We start from the raw sequence: 22,761 nt of genomic DNA, 5'->3' as shown, positions 1-22,761 counted from the left end.
AAAAAAAAGTTGCATTGACTTTCCCAAGAGGCAATCTAGCAGACAGTTTTTGCTTTTATATAGTAATAGCTGAAATGAAATTATTCTTTAGCCTTGACTATAATATCCTGCCCTAGGGCAATGAAAGCTACTTGCCTTAGTTAACTAGTTTTATTCATAAAGCAGTAAATCATATTCTGTTAGGGTTTTTTGTTTTGGGGTTTTTTTTTACTTAAAAAAACTTCAAAATTTCCTGTATTTGGATTCTTTGGAATACGTTATCTCCAAGAACTATTACATTGAAAGTATTTTTATTTTATTTTATTTTTTTTTTTGAGACAGAGTCTCGCTTTGTTGCCCAGGCTAGAGTGAGTGCCGTGGCGTCAGCCTAGCTCACAGCAACCTCAAACTCCTGGCTCAAGCAATCCTCCTGCCTCAGCCTCCCATGTAGCTGGGACTACAGGCATTCGCCACCATGCCCGGCTAATTTTTTGTATATATTAGTTGGCCAATTAATTTCTTTCTATTTTATAGTAGAGACGGGGTCTCGCTCTTGCTCAGGCTGGTTTCGAACTCCTGACCTTGAGCAATCCGCCCGCCTCGGCCTCCCAGAGAGCTAGGATTACAGGCGTGAGCCACCGCGCCCGGCCTGAAAGTATTTTTAATAAGGCGTAAATGCAATAGTTTTTCTTGATCCTTGGTGCATTCTGTAATATTATATAACGTAGGCAATCAGATTAATGAATATATTAAGCATTTCTTCCAAATTCATTTGGTGCACCATTCATATCATGTCTTTAGCCATCTATTGTATTGTTACTTAAGATCTTTTTATTTCATTATCTACATGTCTATATGTGGGCTCCCCAAATTAGATTGTAAGTTAGTTAAAAGCTAGGCCTTGTTTTATATCATAGCACCTATGATATTGGCACTCATTAAATAGTTGTTGCTCCTCTTTTTATCCTATTATGTTTATCACACCATTCCATCCAGGCTACCTGATATTTCTTTGACAGGGAGATATAATAAATACTCCAGAAATCTACCACAAACTCCTTGGATAATTGATGGAGAAAGGAAGCTGGAATCTTCAGTGGAAGAATTGATTTCAGATCATCTGTTGACAGTATTCAAAGCAGAGAGTAAGTTTTAAGTTTTCTTTGTTTTTTGAAAGAGAGAGTCTCATTCTGCTGGCCTGGGCTAGCGTCATCATAGCTCACTCAAATTCCTGGGCTTAAGTAATCCTCCTGCCTCAGCCTCCCAAGTAGCTTGGGACTACAGGCATGTGTCACCACACCTTGCTAATTTTTTTTCTATTTTTAGTGGAGATGGGGTCTTGCTCTTGCTCAGGCTAGTCTCGAACTCCTGACCTCAAGCAATCCTCCTGCCTTGGCCTCCCAGAGTGCTAGGATTACAGGCATGAGCCACTGCACCCAGCCTATAATTTTCATATTTTAAATACATTGTCTATCATTAATAGATTTCTTGGGGGTGGCAGGAAAGATTTCTATATTTTGATAATCATGGCCAACTCTGGGCCCCTTGGCTGTAGGCTTTCCATGAACAGGGATTATCATCATATTCTGAGTGCCTCTGGCCTGACTGGATTTCAGCCAAGGCACCCAAAAATGTTTTTCTTAACTCTCTCAAGATGACTGACTTCTTTTGGGGAAATTCAAAACAGTGGTGAAACTACTTTAAATGAATGCACTTAAGCCCTGACCTTGGTACATCTCATCCTCTGCCTATTTTGGGGGAATATGAGGAAATTAAAACACATCTTCCACATCTAGTTCTTGTTCAAGAGTAATCACTTGCAAATGCCTGCTTCTGTCTTAACCTATAAAGTGTCCTGGGATAAAGTTCAGGTCTAGAGAAAATATTAATAGATCAACAGCAACCATTTTATTATAGAGCAACTTAATGGCAGCCTTATTGTATTTTGATTTCCTCGGTATTAATGAGCTGAGTTTGTGGGATGAGTCAGGTCCCGTCAGGCTTATATTTCCCTTGTCTCAACAGGCCTGTCAAGTCAAAGGCAGCATAAAGTCTTGTAATTTCACATAGGATTAGACAAGAGGAAAGGGACTCAGATTTCAGTTGCAGGAAATTGTGTTACATGTCAGGAAAAAGTGTAAGCAGTAAGTGATGTCACTCTTTGAAATGCAGCTCCTAGCATAATTAGAAAACCCTTTTTTGAGGAACCAGCTAGATATCCATCCTTTGCTCTAAAAGACCTTAAGACAAATGTGCTTTAAGAATGACAAGCAATGGTCTAGGTGAGATATGGCTGTCCCTTCCAGCTCTCTGACTTGCCAGAAAAGGAAAGAGAAGCACTTCAAACTCCGTCTCTTTTATAATTTGTTGCCTATCAGATAGGTGCACCCTTTTTTAATGGTCTTTAAGAATTGTTTACTAAATGAAGAAGTAACTCAGCAACCTAATATTTTCCAAAATCTTAGTAGTAAAGATTCTGGGCTATTACCATGAGCATTTACCTACTTAATTTGGTATTTATAAACTGATTATCCCATAAGACTTATGCAAGTTATGAAGAAGTGAAATAAAGTGTTAGCACAAAAAAGTTCCTTTTACATTTTTCTGGGGGCCACCTTACTCCCTTTCTATAAGAAGATTCAAGAAACCTTCAGTTCTAACTGTTCTAGTCCCAAGGAAGCCCTTGTTACCTCTAGGGCTACTAGAGGGGCTCTTTCAGAGATGTGTTTTCCCCCTTCCAGTCTTTCATGAACGTGGTTTGTTGTCATTTTTCCATTTGAGGTGGAAAGATTGTCCCCAAACTGAAAATAAAGCAAATCATGTGTTCAGTGTCTGAAATGTGTACTGAAGTAATTTACTGAGAGCCACTTGAGAAAAAGCACACGTTGGGGCCTCTGTGCTAACTGGCTCCTTGTCAGGGGATAAAGCCTTGTTGTTTGAAACCCCCAATTAATAGCATCAATTTGCTTAAACTTGTGCTTTGCAGATATATTACTTGTTTTTGATTAATGGTTCACATCTGACAACTCTGGGATGTTGATTCTAAGTATTGTACCCTTAAATTTTATAGCACTATGAAATAAACCAGTATTATGTGGAGCAGCCTAGCTACTTACATAAACATTCCTTCCCCTAAGTGGGATATAGAGACTTGTTTCTCAGTTACTTCAGACTGGCATATTATCTTATCTACTTGCTAATTCCCTAGTTAATAAATAATAAATTTTGATACATTCTTTTTTTTTTTTTTTTTTTTTTTTTGAGACAGAGTCTCGCTTGTTGCCCAGGCTAGAGTGAGTGCCGTGGCGTCAGCCTAGCTCACAGCAACCTCAAACTCCTGGGCTCAAGCAATCCTGCTGCCTCAGCCTCCCGAGGGGCTGGGACTACAGGCATGCGCCACCATGCCCGGCTAGTTTTATATATATATGTTAGTTGGCCAATTAATTTCTTTCTATTTATAGTAGAGACGGGGTCTCGCTCTTGCTCAGGCTGGTTTCGAACTCCTGACCTCGAGCAATCCGCCCGCCTCAGCCTCCCAGAGTGCTAGGATTACAGGCGTGAGCCACCGCGCCCGGCTGATACATTCTTAATGTGTCTAAAAAAGTTTCCCCTGATACATTTATTACTTCATTTATTGAAGAAATGTTTGTCATGTCAGTTCCCTGCTGAAAACTGGTCAATTGCTAGCTACAGAATAAAGTCCAACTACTTAACTTGATATTCTGAAATTCTGGGCCTTCCTAGGATCCAAGGAAGTTTCCTTAGTTCTCAAGTGTGAAACATTTTTCTAAAAGCTATGATAAATAATACCCCTTTTCCCTTAGTCTGGATTTCGTGCTTCTGTGGTCTTCTTGAGAAACTGGCTTTCTGCACCTCTTTCTTACTGATAGGCTGATTTATGAGTTTAAGATTTCTGGTCTGACTTAGTACTAGCTGATAGACTTATCTTTTTGAGGCCTGTTCATCCCCTTCACCCCTGCCAGTCACAGGTTCTGGATTAGTCACTGTGGAGCCCCTTGGTTCCTTGACCTGGCTGATTGGGAGATGGAGGTTGGCAGGTATAAGACAAACCTTAGACCCAGGGAGTCTGTATCTTGAGCTTCCCAGGTGCCATTTGCATTCTTAATTCAGCTATGGCCATCCATCTGTAGTGCTACACTTTGAGTCTGTTAGCTCTGACTCAAAGCTACTGATGTTGCTATGGGTTTATTAGTAATTTAAGACTGTAGTGTAAACACAGAATGGAGGGTTCTATGGGACTTAGTGGTCATAGAATCCTGCTCCCTGCCTGGCTGCCCTAGTTCTGTACCTAAGAAAGTTGTGTAACCTTTTTTCTTTTTTTTTTTTTAATTTAATCATTTTCTCCTTTCAATATTTGCAGCTTTTAGTCTGTGATGATCCATTTATCATAGAGTATACACTGATTTTATAATGGTTCCAGTTTAGCTTTGATTATACATATAATGGATTTGCTTTTTAAAGTCAAACCTTCTTTTTCTCCTCTTCTTCTTCTTTTTTTTTTTTTTTTGAGACACAGTGTCTCTCTGTTGCCTGGGCTAGAGTGCCGTGGCGTCAGCCTAGCTCACAGCAACCTCAAACTCCTGGGCTCAAGCGATCCTGCTGCCTCAGCCTCCCGAATAGCTGGGACTACAGGCATGTGCCACCATGCCCGGTTAATTTTTTCTATATATATTAGTTGGCCAATGAATTTCTTTCTATTTATAGTAGAGAGGGGGTCTCGCTCTTGCTCAGGCTGGTTTCGAACTCCTGACCTCAAGCAATTCACCCGCCTCAGCCTCTCAGAGTGTTAGGATTACAGGAGTGAGCCACCGTGCCTGGCCTCTCCTCTTTTTATAGAATTTAATTCTTGAATAAATGTTTTTCTTTGTTTTAAGGAAAGAAAGAAAGATGATAGAGTTTTCACCATAAGGTTGTGGTGGTGGTGGTGATGGTGGTGACCTTCCTCCAAACAGTGCTCTGCCTTTGGCTTTCCCATGAGGCAGTGACATGGGATGATAGTTAAGGTCTGACTTTAACATCAGAAATACCTAGCTCTGTCATTTAATTATGTGACCTTGGGAAAATTACCTAACTTTCTGAAGGTTGATGTTCTTTTATTTAATATTTACTTCATACGCTTATAATAAGGATTAAATAAAATAATGTATGCATAATTTTTAGCCCAGTGCCTAGCATAAAATAAATATTCAATAAATGGTATTTATTGTTACCATTACTATTTTTAGTAGAGATTAGGATTAGAGGAAGAATGATGACTGTCATTTGGGATTCTCTTGTAGATTGTTCAAGATCTTAAATTGGTTTTCTTCCAAAGGTTAGGAACAAATATCGTAAGGCTATGTTTCTGATTTTTTTTCTTTATCTGCTTTCTAAAGGTTTTAATTTTTCATCCTCTGGAAGAGAAGATGTAGATGTGAGAACATTAGGAAATGGTAAGATTGCAACAGCATCACCTGATTAGAACTAACTTTACAATTATCACCTTTCCAGACAGCAGGCCTACTATAGTCACTTAATCAAAACCAAAATGAGCAGAGCCCAGAGCTTCTCCAAGTTAGGAAACTTTGTGGATTATGGAGCTACCTTTATAAATTATATGCTATATGTCTTAACAGGAATCATTTCTTCAAAGGCCATTCTTATTATTTACCTGTAAATTATAAGGGACCTTTATATGCATTAACAATGAAAGGCCTGATTTTTTTCAAAATTTTGATTATTAATTGCTCCATTTAATAACATCTCAGGAGTACTGGTACAATTTTCAAAATCTGCACCTTCATTTAAAAAGTGATTCTACTCTCTTAGCCTTCATTTCTCTCATTTTACCTTGTTACACTACAAGATAATGAGAGTTAGTCCTGAATGACTTGAGATGTATAGTCTTTTCTCTCACGGAATCACAGCTTTTCCGTTTCACTAGTGGATTAGGCAAGGAGGATGGATTTCAACAGGACATTGCTGCATGTGACAATGTTACATTAGTGTAACCAAGTTAATTAGTAGTTGTTTGAATTTTATTTTGTAATTAACACAGGCTTGTTCATGGACCTTTGGGAAAGCAGTCATTTTCACATATTGCCTGTGCTGGGGTTTAGCAGACCCACCCCCAAAAAGCCCCTTGATTCTTTTCACACATTCTTCCCTCCCCCAGATGTAGTCATGTCACTAAACTTTCAGTCCTCTAGAGCTCAACTCGTTTTTCACACCTCCTAACCCTCTTGCATTAGCCCAAATGTTAACTCCATCAACACGTTTCTGTTTCATGACGGGGTGTGTGCTGCCAGGAAGGCCCTTTGCAATTGAGCTGGTGAATCCTCATAGAGTACATTTCACTTCACAAGAAATTAAGGAACTTCAGCAGGTAAACCACTTCATGACATGGAAATCGTCATGTTTCTGCAACTCTCTAACTGAGCTAGAGTGCTAATTATTTTTCTTTTTCTGCTACTACAGAAAATTAATAAGTCATCTAACAAAATCCAAGTACGTGACTTGCAGCTTGTCACAAGGTAAGGGTAGGCTTACTAGAGATGATTTCAGAAAGGAAGTTTTAGTTGTGGATCATGTATTTAATAAGGGAATTGCATCCAGCATATATAAAGAACTCTAACAACCCAATTAAAAATGAGGAAATAATTAAGTAGACATTTCTTGAAGGAAGATATATGAATAACCAATTAACATATGACAAAATGTTCAACATCATTAGTCATTAGGGAAATGCAAATTAAAACCACAATGAGATCCCACTTCACACCCACTAGGATGTTTATCATCAAAAAGACAGAAAATAACAAGTGTTGGCGAGAATGTGGGGATATTCAAACCCTTATACCTTGCTGGTGGGATTGTAAGTGCGACCACTTTGGAAAACTTTGGCAGTTTCTCTAAAGGTTAAACATAAAGTTACCAAATGACCCAGCAGTTCCACTTTAGATATTATATATGCAAGAGAAATGAAAACATCGACACAAGGACTTGTACATGAATGTTCATAGTATCATTATTCGCAATAGCAAAGAAGTAGAAACTACCAAAATGTCTGTGGATAAACAAAATGTGGTATTTCCACATAACGGAATATTATTAGGTTATTAAGTATGAAATGTCCTATTTCCTTAAGTACTAAGTTTGATAGTTGATATCTCTCTGACATTTCACTTTGACACTTCTTGTTTTATTTTTATTGTGAAGATACAACCTCAGTCTTTCAAACACACATTTTGGCTTGTGATTATCTTTCACATTTCTTTACAGCAATTTTTGTGAAACCATGGATAAATCAGAATTTTGTGTTATTTTCAAGTATGAGTTCCATCGTGGAACCATTGCAGTGCAGACAGCTAGAAATATCAACAAAGTGCTTGGGAAGGATCTGGCTAATGAATGCACAGTATGTCAATGCTTTGGAAAGTTCTGTTCTGATGATTTTAATCTTGAAAATGAACCACAGAGGTGACCTGAGACCAAGGTGACCTGACGAGCTGAAAGCTATAGTGGAAATGAATCCATCTCAATCTACATGTGAATTAGCAACAAGGTTTGATGTTACTATTCCAACAATATGGGACCATTTGAAACAAATTGGCAAGGTAAAGAAGCTAAATTGATGGGTTCCACGTGAATTAAATGAGTGTCAAAAGAGAAATTATCTTGAAGCTTGCCTTTATTTGCTGTGACGACACAAAGGCAAACCATTTCTACACTGTATTGTTACATGTGATGAAAAATGGATTCTTTTTGATGATTGTTAAGCATTCAGCATAATGGCTGGATAACGATGAAGTGCCAAAACAAAGTCCAAAATAGAATATTCATCAAAAAAAGCTAATGGTGTCTATTTGGTGGTCCCACGCTGGTATTATCCACTGTAGCTCATGAAACCTAGTCTATTGTCTACAACAGATGTCTCCTGCAACCAACTGGATGAAATGATGAGGATGCTTGCAATTAAACAGCTGAGATTGGTCAATAGAGACCACATCTGACCACATGTTGCCAAACAATGCTGCTTAGACTACAGCAGCTGGACTTGGAAACTCTCTGTCATCCACTGTATTCACCAGACCTTGCACCAACTGACTACTACTTCTTCCAGGCTTTGGACCACTTACTTCGAGGAAAAATATTCAATCCTCAGCAAGCTGTGAAAAATGCTTTTTGTGATTTCATCACCACCTCGCTCTCCAGGCATCTTTGCTGCTGGCATAAACAAGCTACAGTTAAGATGGCAAAACTGGGCCAGGATAATATGCTGGCTCACGCCTGTAATCCTAACACTCTGGGAGGCCGAGGTGGGAAGATCGCTTGAGGTCAGGAGTTTGAGACCAGCATAAGGAAGACTGAAACTCTGTCTCTACTAAAAATAGAAAAAATTAGCCAGATGTGGTAGTATGCACATGTAGTTCCAGCTACTCGGGAGGCTGAGCCAGGAGGATTGCTTGAGCCCAGGAGTTTGAGGTTGCTGTAAGCTAGGCTGACACACTGTAGTCAGGGGAACAGAGTGAGACTTTGTCTCAAAAAAATAAGATGGCAAAACTGTGTCAACAGTTTAAGCTAATACTTTGATTGTTTGGGATATAATAAACTCAACTTTTGATTTAAAATTGGACATTTCATATTTAATGACCTAATATTTGGTGATAAAAAGGAATGAAGTACTGATATATGCCACAACATGGATGAACCTTGAAAACATTATGAAATAAAAAGAGAGTTAGTCACAAAACACCACATGCTGTATGATTCTGTTTTATAGGAAATGTTCAGAATAGGGAAATCTACAGAGACAGGAAGTCAGTTAATTTTGTCTAGGGCTAAGGGGAAAAGGGGAATGGAAAGTGATGCTAATGGGTATGAAGTTTTTTGGAGGGGAGGATAAAAGTTTTATAAAATTAGATTGTGGTGATAGCTGCACAACTCTGAAAACATACAAAAATCATTGAATCGGACAGTTAAAATGGGGGGATTTTATATAAATTATATCTCATTAAAGCTACTTTTACAGAAAGGGAAACGGGGCAATTTGTGTATATTTTATGTATTCAGACAAACCTTTTTTATTGTTTTTGTTTAGAGAGGCAATAGGACATATGAAAGAAGGTGAAGAAGAAAAAACCAAGACCTATAGTGCCTTAGTATGGACAAATAAAGCAATACAGAAGAAAGACATTGAATTCCTAAATGATATAAAGGTAATTCAAGTGCTCTTATTCTTTTTTTTTTTTTTTTTTTTTGTCTATAAAAGAATCCATTGTCTTCTAGTTTATTACTCTCAAGTTACAGAGATGGGCTTTGGGGTCTGTGAGACTTGGTTTCACAGCCTGGCTTTGCCATTTACTAGTTGAACAGGCAACCCCTCTAGCCTATTGGAGAGGCAGTGTTGTTAGCAATGAAGAGCCTGACTCGGAAGACAGATTGCCAGCATCCAAATCCTGGATCTGCATTTCTTGGCTATGTGTCTTTGGACAAATTACTTAGCCTCTTTGTGCTTCAATTTCTTCATCTATAAAATTAGTTAAAAGAATTGAATGAGTTTAATCATATAAAGCACTGAGAATGGTACCTGGCACATAGGAAACACTTAGCAATGCTATTATAATTAATATTTGGTTATCTTGGCTGGGTGTAGTGGCTCACGCCTGTAATCCTAGCACTCTTGGGAGGCCAAGGCGGGTGGATCGCTCAAGGTCAGGAGTTCAAAATCATCCTGAGCAAGAGTGAGACCCTATCTCTACTAAAAATAGAAACAAATTAATTGGCCAACTAAAAATACATAGGAAAAAATTAGCCGGGCATAGTGGCACATGCCTGTAGTCACAGCTACTTGGGAGCCTAAGGCAGGATTGCTTAAGCCCAGGAGTTTGAGGTTGCTGTGAGCTAGGCTGACGCCACGGCACTCTAGTCTGGGCAACAGAGTGAGACTCTGTCTCAAAAAAAAAAAAAAAAAAAAAAAAAAAATTGGTTATCTATAAAAAATAAATATAGGGCCTATCTAATAGAATTGATGTTGAGATTAAGTACATGAATAAAACGTGAGAATATATCTAAGGCATATACATTTGGCACATGCTAAGTTTTCCTTCACACGAGCATGTCACTGTAGAGGGTCTGCCAGTTCATTTGCTTATTTCTTCCTACCTGTGCCCACCTCTTCCTGTAAAGAGAATTTACTTTCAAATGCAAGGAATGAGCATAAATGGCACAAAGGTACATACAGTTACCACAACATTGTTTAAATTGGCAATATTTTGTAACAATCTAGATGACCTAGAAGGACCTGGTTTAATATTAAATATTAAATTAAATATTGCTTATCTGTATAATGGACTATTACTATCCAAACATTAAAAATTATGTGGTAGATCAATATTTTTGACATAGGAAAATGTTCTCGATAAGTGCTAAGGGGGAAAAAACAAGGTATAGAGTATATAGAGGATGATATGTTGTGCATACATTATGTATGTATATATGTATATTTTTATACATATAGGTGATGATGTAGAAAATAAATTCTATGACAAAACATACCATAAATAGGGTTTATATTTATCGTGAAAAATATAGACAACCAATAGATAAAAATGGACAGGCAGCTAAAAAATGAGCAACTACAAATGGCCAAGAATCATTTGAAAAGATGTTCCACCTTCAGGTTGAAGTAACAAGAAATCACTTTATTCCCCTTTGACTAATAATACCTCTAATTGGGTTGGGGTGGAGGAGAAAGATAGTTGCATACATTGTCAGTAGAAATGCAAAATGTTTCAACCATTTTGGAAAACGTGGCAATGACTATAAAATTTTAAAATATACTGGTCTTCTATTGACAGTCTGTCCTATTGAAATAAAACTCCAGTCATAAGGATATGTATACAGTGATGTTTATTGACTTTGTTCAAAGCAGTAAAATCAACAACAAAAAAATCTAGAAACAAAATCAATGTCCTTCAATAAGAAAAGGTACAATAAATTGGAATATTATACAACTCTTAAAAAACCCAAAACAGCATATGATCCTATTTAATTCATATATTAGTTTATATATATATGCCTAAAAATATTAGGAAAAAAGTAGAGGGGTGTCTACATCTGCAACTTGTAGGAGCACCATGACATTATAAAAAGAAAAGGTGAAGTGTAAAGAATGTTTATGAATGTTTTGGTGAAAACATAAAAGTCATTCACCTGCTTAGAGAAGCTCACCTATAAAATGTGGGGATGGACATCACCTCCAGTGGCCCTTCAGTTCTTAGCTCCCGTGATTCTATATCTACGGTCCTTTGGCTTTTCACCTTACTATGTAGGGGCTCTTAGGATGATAGCTATAATATAGACAGATACCTTTAACACATTGACTGCCACACTAGAAAAATAATCTTTTTCCTTAGAGCCAGCATGTTTTATTACAAAAATAGAATAAAAACTTCTAAAACAAAACAATCCTTTCTAATGTAATGAAAAATGTGTTACTTTTTATTGTTTTCTGTGTGTAAGTTATATGCAACTTGAAAAATAGTTCATGTGGCCCCCAAAGTAAAGAGTCATGTGAGTCACATATGCTTCCTGAGGCCCTGAGCTCAAAACTAGTGTGAGTTAAATACAACTCACATGGCAGTTAATGTGTTAAGATTGCAAAACAAATTTCTAAACTTCTCTATTCCCTCACTTGTGTACAAGTCATTCAGAATGCCGTGGGAAAAATAAACTCATTAAAAAAATAGATTTTCAGTTTGAGGATATCCATAGAACTAACTTAGAAATAATGTTGAAACATGATTTTTATAGGTACAGACTAAGTGGTGAAAGGGTCTATTTTAATGGTCCACAGCCCAAGTAGACTGATATGACTAGCTGACTTCTAATAATGTTTTGACAGTTTTCAAATATTCCTATGGCCATAAACAATAGAAAAACTGACCTACTTCCCCATTCTGAGAAAAAGTCACTTCAAATTTACTACTTGTCCTCACTTTTTAAAGAGCAACCTGCTTCTAAGAAAAAAAGTATGTATGTTTCTGAAAATTCAGCAGTATAAGGACAGCAGAGTGCAATGTTAGAATAAATGATTTCCTTTTGTTGGCTAAAAACAGACCAAAAAAGACACAAGTGTGTGTTGATGTGAGTGTTATTTTGGCAGCAGTATAGCAGCTCAGTTGGTATTTCCATCAACTGGCTTCATGGTCAGAGTACTAGGAGTGGCTCTAGCGGTAAAGGATGGTGAGGAGAGAAGAGCACTCTTAGATAGATACTCAGTTCAAGGCCAACTGTTTCTGCACCCTAAAGTGGAGACCATGTCTTTGTAGATTCCTTAAGAGTTCAGCCTTGTCATTGACTTTTTGATCTTTTTGACCGAAAAAAATCAGGTCTTATGGAGACAGCTTATTTCATCACAACAAAGTACTTCTAAAATCAAAGAATAATAGAATCATAAAAACCACAGAGATAGGAGGGGCCATTGAGTCACTGCTCTGACAAAAGCAGTCACACCCTTTCAAATGTGGTCTTTGTCAGAACTTGCTCTTTCTTTCTTGGTGGAGAACTTGATAGAAGGGAGACCAGACAGAAACCTTTCCTTTTCTTAGCAGAGCTCCAGGTGCTCACGAATCATGTAAATTAGGAAGAGTTGTTCCAACAAGAAATTGCAGAGAATTTAGTTCTTATGAACCTACATTTCTAGTTAAGCCCAATATCTACTTTTTTTTTTTTTTTTTTTTTTTTTTTTTGAGACACAGTGTCTCTCTGTTGCCTGGGCTAGAGTGCCGTGGTGTCAGCCTAGCTCACAGAAACCTCAAACTCCTGGGCTCATGCAATCCTTCTGCCTCAGCCTCCCAAGTAGCTGGGACTACAGGCATGAGCCACCATGCCTGGCTAATTTTTTCTATATATTTATAGTTGGCCACTTAATTTCTTTCCACTTTTAGTTGAAACAAGGTCTTGCTCTTGCTCAGGCTGGTCTCCAACTCCTGACCTTGAACGATCTTCCTGCCTCCCAGAGTGCTAGGATTACAGGAGTGAGCCACTGCGCCTGGCCCCTAATATCTATTTTTTTTCTTTTTTTTTAAATTAAAATTTTCTTTTACCCTGAAAATTCAGACAGAACCCAATATCTATTTTTAAAACTTAGAATTAGTTGACCTTTTACAGTATTAACCTCTATTTTTCTTTAAAATGTATATCTTGTGACATAAAGGAAAATCTCTAATTTGAACAATTGTGAGAAAAGCAAGTCTGTGTCCCTAAAAAATCTGAAATGTAAAAAGACATATAATATTCTTATTTACAAGCTAGGCTAACAAATATTGAGAGGTATTGGTTTATTGTGCATACTTATTTGTAATTATTATATTGAAATGTCATCCTAAACAATGATATAATTTTTCCAGATGATTCCTTTTGTATAACAACAACAAAAAAACCCCAAAACAAACAAAAAAAATAAACAGTCCCTGAGGGTGGGTGTATGGTTCTCCCTAAAACATGCAAACTGCCCATACAGACAAGGCATGCTGAGGTTCCACAGTCTATAACCAGATATTTCTCACCCCAACCTGAAATCCTCACTGTTAGGCCACTGTGTTGAGTTAGGTAAGAACATTGACCTCTAGAAGAGCCCTGTTGAAGTAACTGGCAGGATGGAACTTCAGGGTCCTAACCAATTTGTTATATATTAGACCAAAGGAAACTTTGAGGATCATTGACTTTAAGGCCTCACCTTTTTTAATGGTGAGCTTACTGGGGCCCAGAGAATGAGTAATTCTGGACTAGGTCATGAGAAGTCCCACAGAGTTTGAACCTAAGAGGTTATAATTTATTATAATATTAGGTCGTTTCTACCCTGATAGTGATAGATGGAGTCTTTAAGACTCCAGAAGACTTCTGTGGTGAGCTATGGATGACAAAGGCAATGCTAAGACAGGCTTCACTGGGTGGCAGAGCTCTAACTCTGTGGCTGTGTATCATAATCTCTAGGACTTAAAGATTGACCAGAAAACTCCTCTGCGAGTCCTTCACCGAAGGCCCTTGGCTGTGAGAACTCGCGTCATCCACTTCATGGAGGCACACTATGTGGACGCGCATCATTTTCGCCTCTATCTGAAAACTCAAGCTGGAACGTATCCTTCCACCTTCTGCATGGCAATACTCTAACCAGAATCCTATTCTAAGAGTTAATGCAGCCCTAGAAAAATAGGTTCAACTTGGTCTGGGAGGTATTAGGGAAAGGATTATATTGGAGAAGAATGCTTTTTTAAAAAAATTTGTTTGAGGTGTTTTTTTTTCCCATTTGTGTTTTTCAAAATGACTTTTTAAACCCTGGGGTGGTAGTCAGTTCAATGTCAGCTTTAAAGTTATTTATGTTTCATGTAATTACAGTGTCTTACACAGTGCTTAGCACATAGTAAATACTGAGAAAATACTTGTGATTGATTCATTTGCTGTCTTCACATTTTTTGCAAGTCACGTATTCAGTACCGTATCTAGGTCCTTTCAACATTTCAAGCATTTGCCCAGATGAGACACAGGTAGTAGATGGGAATGGCGCTACTTTACATCTTGATCTTAACTTTACTCGGCCACTGGCCCAGTACAACAGAGAATATTCTTTCTCTGTATGCCTTGTGAAAAAAATAAAGCATTTCAGATTACATATCATTTGTTTGAGCCATATAAACTTGGTTGATGGTAATACTGTGCTGGCATCAGCACCATTTGCAAAGATTGCAAAGGGTTTTGACTGTGTTATAAACAGAAAGTCTGAGATCAGAGTTAAAAATATCCATAGTCTGAGGCTGATAATTTGTTTATAACCTAACCTGATTTGTGTGGTTTTGGTAAGTCTGATGTAAATACAAGTCCCAGGTCATGTGTAGTTTTGTATCAGAAGTGAGTTGCTGATTAAAATACATCAGGGAGCTCCAGTAGTCTTAGCTTTAGTTTACTTTTCAAAGGTATTCTTAGTTTTTGTTCCTTGGTTTTATATTATTTTGTGATCCAATAGCATGGAGTGATAACATGCCTTCTAACTGGCCTAAAACCAATGATGTATTTATGTATATAATAAAAAAAAAAAACCAAGTATAAAGCACTAAATACCATTATCACTACATTGCTGTAACTAGTCTGCCTGTCCTTCGCCACCAACCTGCTTTCTCCTCTTCTGCCTCTGCCCCATCCCAGGAGTGACCTGGATTTACTCAGCTGAATCAGGTACAGGTTATCTACTTCTAAAAACTTTTAAATTTTGCAATTTGAATCAAAGAATGATCTATTTAGATTCCAGTGGACAAATCTTTGTAACTTTGTTGTTTGGGGCACATTTGCCTATTGTGGGTGGAATTTCAAAGCAATCACAGATTTTTAAAATATCTTTTTATCCATTATAATTCTGGCTCTAGTTTTGGTGTGCCAAGGAGAAATGCAATGTCTTCTGGAGAAGCTAATGCCTTTTCAATCCTACTAAGACATTTTTAGAACCATCCATGTACATGTACTTAAGGTGTTAACCAATAAAGACTGGTAAAACTTTAGATATATGTTTTTACACAGAAGTATGTGTAATTTTCACACACTAAGTTTATTTTGTATACACGCTATGTATTTATATTGCTCAGTACACTGAGCTAGCTCATTTGACTTCAACCTTGGCCCTCTGGGCTGGGCACGATGGCCTGTAATCCTAGCACTCCGGGAGGCCAAGGTGGGAGGATCACTCAAGGTCAGGAGTTTGAGACCAGCCTGAGTAAGAGTGAGACCCGTCTCTACTAAAAATAGAAAGAAATTAGCTGGACAACTAAAAACATATATAGAAAAAAATTAGCCAGGCATGGTGGCGCATGCCTGTAGTCCCAGCTACTCGGGAGGCTGAGGCAGTAGGATTGCTTGAGCCCAGGAGTTTGAGGTTGCTGTGAGCTAGGCTGACGCCACGGCACTCTAGTCTGGGCAAAGTGCGACTCTGTCTCAAAAAAAACAACACAAAACCCTTGTCCCTCTGGCCATGAATAAGAACCTCTCTGGACCTTATAATTGGTTATTCTGGGGCTTTTTGGTCATCTCTCCTCATCATTGCTACTCAAGGGGAGCATTTTCTAAGAAAATAAGAGAAAAAGAATGACAATGCGTGAATTTAGCAAAAAAAGATAGTCACTAGATAATTAGATGTCTTATGTTTGAGTCAAAATGTTTGGTGAAGGTAGAATGAATAAACATTCAAAAAGTGAGGACACAGTATCAGCCTATTATAATGTTTATTTTTTATTTATCATCTGGGAATAAATTTCCTATTCAAGTTCTATTAAATATTTTATACGAAATGGTTTATAGATAACCCAATATAATGCTGAATGTTGGCAAAAACATATCTTTTAGATAACTGTTGTCAAGGTTGCAGTAGAATCCTGTGTAAGGAATGTTATTATAATCTTTTTTTTTTTTTTTTTTTTTGAGACAGAGTCTTGCTTTGTTGCCTAGGCTAGAGTGAGTGCTGTGGCGTCAGCCTAGCTCACAGCAACCTCAAACTCCTGGGCTCAAGCAATCCTCCTGCCTCAGCCTCCCGAGTAGCTGGGACTACAGGAATGTGCCATCATGCCTGGCTAATTTTTTCTATATATATTAGTTGGCCAATTAATTTCTCTCTATTTATAGTAGAGATGGGGTCTTGTTCTTGTTCAGGCTGGTTTCGAACTCCTGACCTCGAGCAATCTGTCCGCCTCGCCCTCCCAGGGTGCTAGGATTACCGGCGTTTGTGAGCCACTGAGCCCGGCCGGAATGTTATTATAATCTTATTAAGAACAAATTCCAAAATTATTCATTGACTCCAAAATTTGAAGACCTATGAGGGAGATACAAAGTTTCCCCTTAAAAAATGAGAGAGAGAGAATTAACTTAGTTCTATTGCTACCCACATTAGCAAACAACTAGAACATAAGTCTTTTGATAATCCTTCTGAAGGGCCTTCATGAAGACTAAATTAATATTCTCATTGTGCTTTCCATCTTATTGCCACTGGGTCATGTTATAGGGAAAGCTATCATTGAGGTCACTCTGTGTGTGAGCTTGTGGAAACCTACTATCTGGCAGATGCCAGTTGCCATTATTGAAAAATGGGACCAGAAAGATGATAAAATGGAAATTTGTGGCAAAAAAGAAATAATTGTTTTTTTAAAGCACTAAACTATAAGTAATTTTAAAAATCCATACCCAAATCTTGGCACTTGTAGATGAGCTATTAAGAAAAAAGAGGCCGGGCGCTGTGGCTCACGCCTGTAATCCTAGCTCTTGGGAGGCCGAGGTGGGCGGATTGCTCAAGGTCAGGAGTTCAAAACCAGCCTGAGCAAGAGCGAGACCCCGTCTCTACTATAAATAGAAAGAAATTAATTGGCCAACTGATATATATATAAAAAATTAGCCGGGCATGGTGGCGCATGCCTGTAGTCCCAGCTACTCGGGAGGCTGAGGCAGAAGGATCACTCAAGCCCAGGAGTTTGAGGTTGCTGTGAGCTAGGCTGACGCCACGGCACTCACTCTAGCCTGGACAACAAAGCGAGACTCTGTCTCAAAAAAAAAAAGAAAAAAAAAAAAAAAGAAAAAAGAAAGTCATGACTTCTGGTAAGTTTGATGTAAATAACAGGTTCCAGGTCCCGATGTTGGCTGGCTACCAGTCCAATGTAGGAACCAGCTTGCTGTAGCTTATTTTGTAAGACACACATCCCAAGTCAGAGCTCAGAAATGACCTCTCTTTAGTAACATTTCTGCTTTTATTTCTTATTTCCCTTTTGCTTACCAAATCTCACCAAACAGTTGGAACTGCATGCTATCTTCATTTTTTCCTTAAACAAACTCCAGCTATATTAAAGAGTTTGTACATGGAGACTTTGGGAGAACCACGCCAAACATTGGCTCACTGATGAATGTGACTGCAGACATTCTTGAGCTGGATGTTGAGGTAAACCTTTTATTGTGGAATGTATATTTGCAAATTGAATTCAGCCAAAGTTATGCTCTTTTGCATTAAGCCAAATTGCACTACCTACCTTCATAGGTGTTTGAAAATAATCAAAATCAGTAGGCCGGGCGCGGTGGCTCATGCCTGTAATCCCAGCACTCTGGGAGCCTGAGGTGGGAGGATCGTTCAAGGTCAGGAATTCGAGACCAGCCTGACCAAGAAGAGTGAGACCCCGTCTCTACTAAAAGTAGAAAGAAATTAGCCAGACAACTAAAAATATATAGAAAAAATTAGCCGGGCATGGTGGCGCATGCCTGTAGTTCCAGCTACTCGGGAGCATGAGGCAGGAGGATTGCTTGAGCCCAGGAGTTTTGAGGTTGCTGTGAGCTAGGCTGACGCCATGGCACTCTAGCCTAGGCAACAGAGTGAGACTGTCTCAAGAAAAAAGAAAATCTCACAGTAGCATTGTATTGCAGGGAGGGACTGTCTTCAGTATTTTTAATTTTTTTAAAAAAAATTCAAGGTCTCATTTATGTTCCTTGCAAATATGTAGCTAATTTACTAACTGCACTTTATATTAATATATGGCATCAGATCTAAACCCTTGAACCAAGCAAAGAAATAAAGTTGTAAGCGCTCTTCACATGTCCTCTTTGGATTCTGGAAAGTTCATTCCCATACCTGTTTTGTTTTATAAACAATTTAAGAAACTCAGAGACATATATTCAGGACAAGGGTAGAAAATGCGATGAGCCAATGGTTATTAATAAAAGCAATTCTAAGGGACCTTTATGATGTAGTCCAAGTTCTCTGTTCTTCGAGTCTGAATTGAAACACAGTTAAATTCTAAAATAATTAGAAAAATGGGTCTTTCAGGCAATTCTCCATGAATATTTCATTAGAACATCAGTAGGTGTTGAGTCACAAGTTGTGCTTGTTGATGAAAATGTGATTAGGAGTAGAGTCCCTCCTTGTGTCACTCCCTCAAAGTTTAGAATAGGCTAGCATTTTTCACTTGGGAATATTATCAAAATTATAAAAAGAAGTGGGTATGGTTGCCTAGTGTGAAAACAGCTATAGCAATCAAATGATCACTGGAGCATTATTACCTTACCAGCAATTTCTCAAGTGCTCTTTTAGATTATATTTTACAGAGCTCCTGCAGTACAGCCAGTGATAATGCCTTCAAGGTTGCAGGGAGCCTCTTCAGTAAGATTACCATTTTGAGGAAGACAGCCTTCTGTTAAAAAAAAGCCCAACTGCATTCATCTTTTTTGACCTTAATTCTTAGAATAGCCTAGAAGTGTCAAAGAGTCACAGACCAATGTTTCTCAACCCTGATTGTCCATTGGAATCACCTTTGGAGCTTTTTAAACAATTTAACATGCCTACCCTCCCCTACCCTCAACACACACAAAATTATGATCAGTAATGTTTCATTTTCAGATTGAAAAACCACTCATTAACTTATATATGGGTGTTTAGTGTATGGCTGTATTCTGAAACAGAACCAAAATATCTTCTTGAGATTTGTAAGTCACACACACACAATTACACATGCAATAGTTATTTGGGCTTTTCTAATAAAATTTTTCTGAATTTAGTATATGAAGGGACTCCTGGATTGATGGAAACTTTTCAGTAAATAATTTAAATTAATTTAAATAATTTAAACTAATTTAAATTATTTAAATTTAAATTATTTAAATTAATTAAATTTAAATTATTTAAATCAATTTAAATTATTTAAATTTAAATTATTTAAATTTAAATTATTTACTGAAAAGTTTCCATCAATCCAGGAGTCCCTTCATATACTAAATTCAGAAAAATTGTATTAGAAAAGCCCAAATAACTATTGCATGTGTAATTGTGTGTGTGTGACTTTAGTAAAAATTTTCAGGAAATAATTTACTGAAAAATTTTTCAGGAAATAATTTACTGAAAAATTTTTCAGGAAATAATTTAAAAATTTTTAAATTATTTCAGTAAATAATTTAATTTCAGTAAAAATTAAAAAATAATTTTTCAGTAAAAAATTTCAGTAAATAATTTAGTTTTAAAATTTAAATGTCAATAAAAACCACAGATATATCCTGTGGTATGTTTTTAGGGCAAAAAAAAAAAATAAAAAAAAAAAAAAAAAAAAAAAAACCACAGATATAGTGGATTTAAAAAAAGTAAAAAACAAAAAACTCTTAAAGTAGGTTCCCTGGGGTAGTTAAGACAAGGTATGCCTTGACACTTCTAAGATCTGGTATGTGATTGTTTATGTGGAGACAAAAAATAGTTTGCTTACTGTAATTTCATTATGACTCGAAAGTCAAGGTTTTGTTCTAGAAGAGCACAATGAAGGTAAGTAGAGGTAGAAGAATTAGATATTAAAGGAAACAAAAATCCAGCTCAAGTGAAACGCTAAGATCGTTAATCCTTTTCTAGTTCCAGGTGATCTTTCATAATTTATTTCACGTTCATTTGCTAAGTTACAAACAAGACTAAGTTTATAGACTACTTTTTAAATGCAAGATTGGAGAATGAAAATGATCAGAAGAATAAAAGTTGCTCAGACTTCTAAGGGAAAATTAGTGTAGCCACCTAAATATGCTACTTTACCCATAAATAACATTACTTTAATAACCAGCTGAGAAACCAAATACCGCTGCTCAATTAATTCAGATTATTTCAGGCCCAAGAATCCCTAGAATGGACTTGTGTTAAATTGTAGTATTCAATAGCTCTTTTCTTCAAATGAAGTTTCTTCAGTTGCATTATATTAAAGCTATTAAATTTATACAGCATTACCAGCAAATGCTTACCAGAACAGTGACACCTGTTTTACTGGCTTGTTCTCTCCCTTCTAGTCTGTTGATGTTGACTGGCCACCTGCTCTGGATGACTAGCTTTCAAATTTGGAGGCAAAGAGCAGGGTTTTCCTGGCATGATGTGGATATCCATGGAGCACACACTGTAAAATGGCTGTTTACCCACCAAACGGTGTCTTGGAAACCATTTGGATCATGTTGATCTATATATTTTTAAAATTTGTTGTAACATCTCAGGATCTATATATGTGTGTATATTTTGTGTTAAATTGTTCCAAGATGTTTTGTGATTTTTCTCATTCCCTCTCTCACCCCCACAAACCAAACTATGGATAACAAAACCATTCTCCTTAATTCTTTCACTTAAGAGAGTTACACAAACAGAACACATTCTCTGTTAATTTGAGAAGCTGTAATTTCTTCCAGCAAGATTTCCCTCCACAAGAGACATACCATCTTTAAAATCATGTTCTAAATTTTTTAAATTATCTGAATGAAAGTTATATCTAGGTTTATACAGCATAATAGCCTATGATATTCTAAGATAGCAAAGCAAATCTGACATCATTAATATTTTTCCCAGTAAGCCTCAGGCAAACTATTACTAATAGAAGAACTTTTAGATGTGATTTGTGACAAATCTTAATGACCTCAAGTTACTATTTCAACAATCTAAAATTATCGATACATTTTTCCTGTGGAGGGAAAGTGAAACCTTAGGAATTGAGACATACCATGGTAAGAGACCACCATAAATCTTTTCAATAAGGATAAACAAGTGCCTTTAATAACTTCAATCCCAGGGTTAAGAATTTGAAAAATTGAGATTGCCAAAAAATGTAAACTGATTATTTCAGAGTGCTTCAATATATTCAATTATAAACATCTTAATACCTTATTAAGGTAGACAGGATATTATCTCAATTTTATAAATATGGAAACCAAAGAATAGAAGTTAAATGACTTATCTAAAATTATTAGTTACTTCCATATCTAGGACTAGAACTAGAGACCAAGTTTCTTGGTCTCTGGGGTCCTTCTAATAAACCCTATTGTTGAGCACCACTTGTGTGAAGGAGACACCTAAGGTTTTCCATTTTAACTCATATAACCATGTGAATTGACTTTTGGAATTTAGATACCAAATCATGTGGCTTACCAAAAAATAGCCAAAATATATTTCATACAATCTCATGTAATTAACCTTTGTTAGTAAGTTAATCATCAGTTGGTATTATGAAGAGGAAAAATATTAAATAAGCTAAACCTACAGAAAATGATGGTCATTAAGAGAAAAGTTTCAGAAAGGAGCCTCATTAAAATTTCAGATTTAAAGTATAATTTCCATCACCCTAATTCAACTATTTGAGCTTTTTAAAGAATATATGTGGCTTGGATAGTATTGGATTACTCATTGTTTCCCATCTCTATATTAAACATAGTTCACTGATATTAAGATTCACTTTAGAAATGTGTGGAAAATGGTTTTAATTGACATGAAGTCGGCCAACCACTTTGAAACCATGTGTTTCATATGTGAATAACAGCAAATAATCTTTTCACTGCTTTGAATGCCAGAAAATAAGGGATAGCAGAAATAAACTTTTGATAAGGTAAGAACTTCTGTGTGAATGTTTTTCAGTTTCTGGGGAAATTTTGCTACAAAAGAGATTTAAATAATTTAGGAGACAATTTTGCATGTTTTTTTCTGGCTCAGCTTTGAATCCAATGGATCTGCAATATGGAAGAATCAAGAACCCCTCCTTAGCAAACTTAAATTAGAAGACTTCTGTTTCTTAAATTTCTATTCCTGAGGTTATGTAAATGTCAACCAAAGAACAAATATTAGCTGTAAATACTTACTCCAAATATTCATATAATTTTGAGACACAGGTTGTTAAAAATTAAAGTAGGTCTTTGTTTCAGGCAGAACTGGGAACATCAATTGAGAGTACTATAGTTTCTCTTTTGCCTATATCAACATCTTTTAGT

General features: G+C 36.8%; 1 protein-coding gene across 8 annotated transcripts in view; it reads left to right on the top strand.

Moving 5' to 3' along the window:
* Positions 1–22,389, top strand: part of PUS10 (pseudouridine synthase 10) — a 69,732-nt gene extending 47,343 nt beyond the window's left edge. For 4 of the 8 annotated variants that reach the window (XM_076000808.1, XM_012764840.2, XM_012764837.3 and 1 more), the window contains exons 11-17: positions 999–1,124; positions 5,376–5,432; positions 6,288–6,364; positions 6,457–6,512; positions 9,080–9,197; positions 13,978–14,120; positions 17,848–19,539. In XM_076000808.1, coding sequence (XP_075856923.1) covers positions 999–1,124; positions 5,376–5,432; positions 6,288–6,364; positions 6,457–6,512; positions 9,080–9,197; positions 13,978–14,120; positions 17,848–18,016 — 746 coding nt within the window. In that variant the 3' untranslated portion in view covers positions 18,017–19,539. Of the gene's footprint in view, positions 1–998; positions 1,125–5,375; positions 5,433–6,287; positions 6,365–6,456; positions 6,513–9,079; positions 9,198–13,977; positions 14,121–17,847; positions 19,540–20,808 lie in introns of those variants that run through there. The other 4 variants (XM_012764836.2, XM_012764835.3, XM_012764832.3 and 1 more) reach the window with 2 other exon arrangements.
* Positions 22,390–22,761: the final 372 nt, after the last annotated feature.

This window comes from Microcebus murinus, chromosome 3, assembly GCF_040939455.1.
Source record: "Microcebus murinus isolate Inina chromosome 3, M.murinus_Inina_mat1.0, whole genome shotgun sequence".
NCBI lineage: Eukaryota > Metazoa > Chordata > Mammalia > Primates > Cheirogaleidae > Microcebus > Microcebus murinus.
Note: the sequence above shows the minus strand (reverse complement) of the source record. Positions and strands in the feature narration are given on the sequence as shown.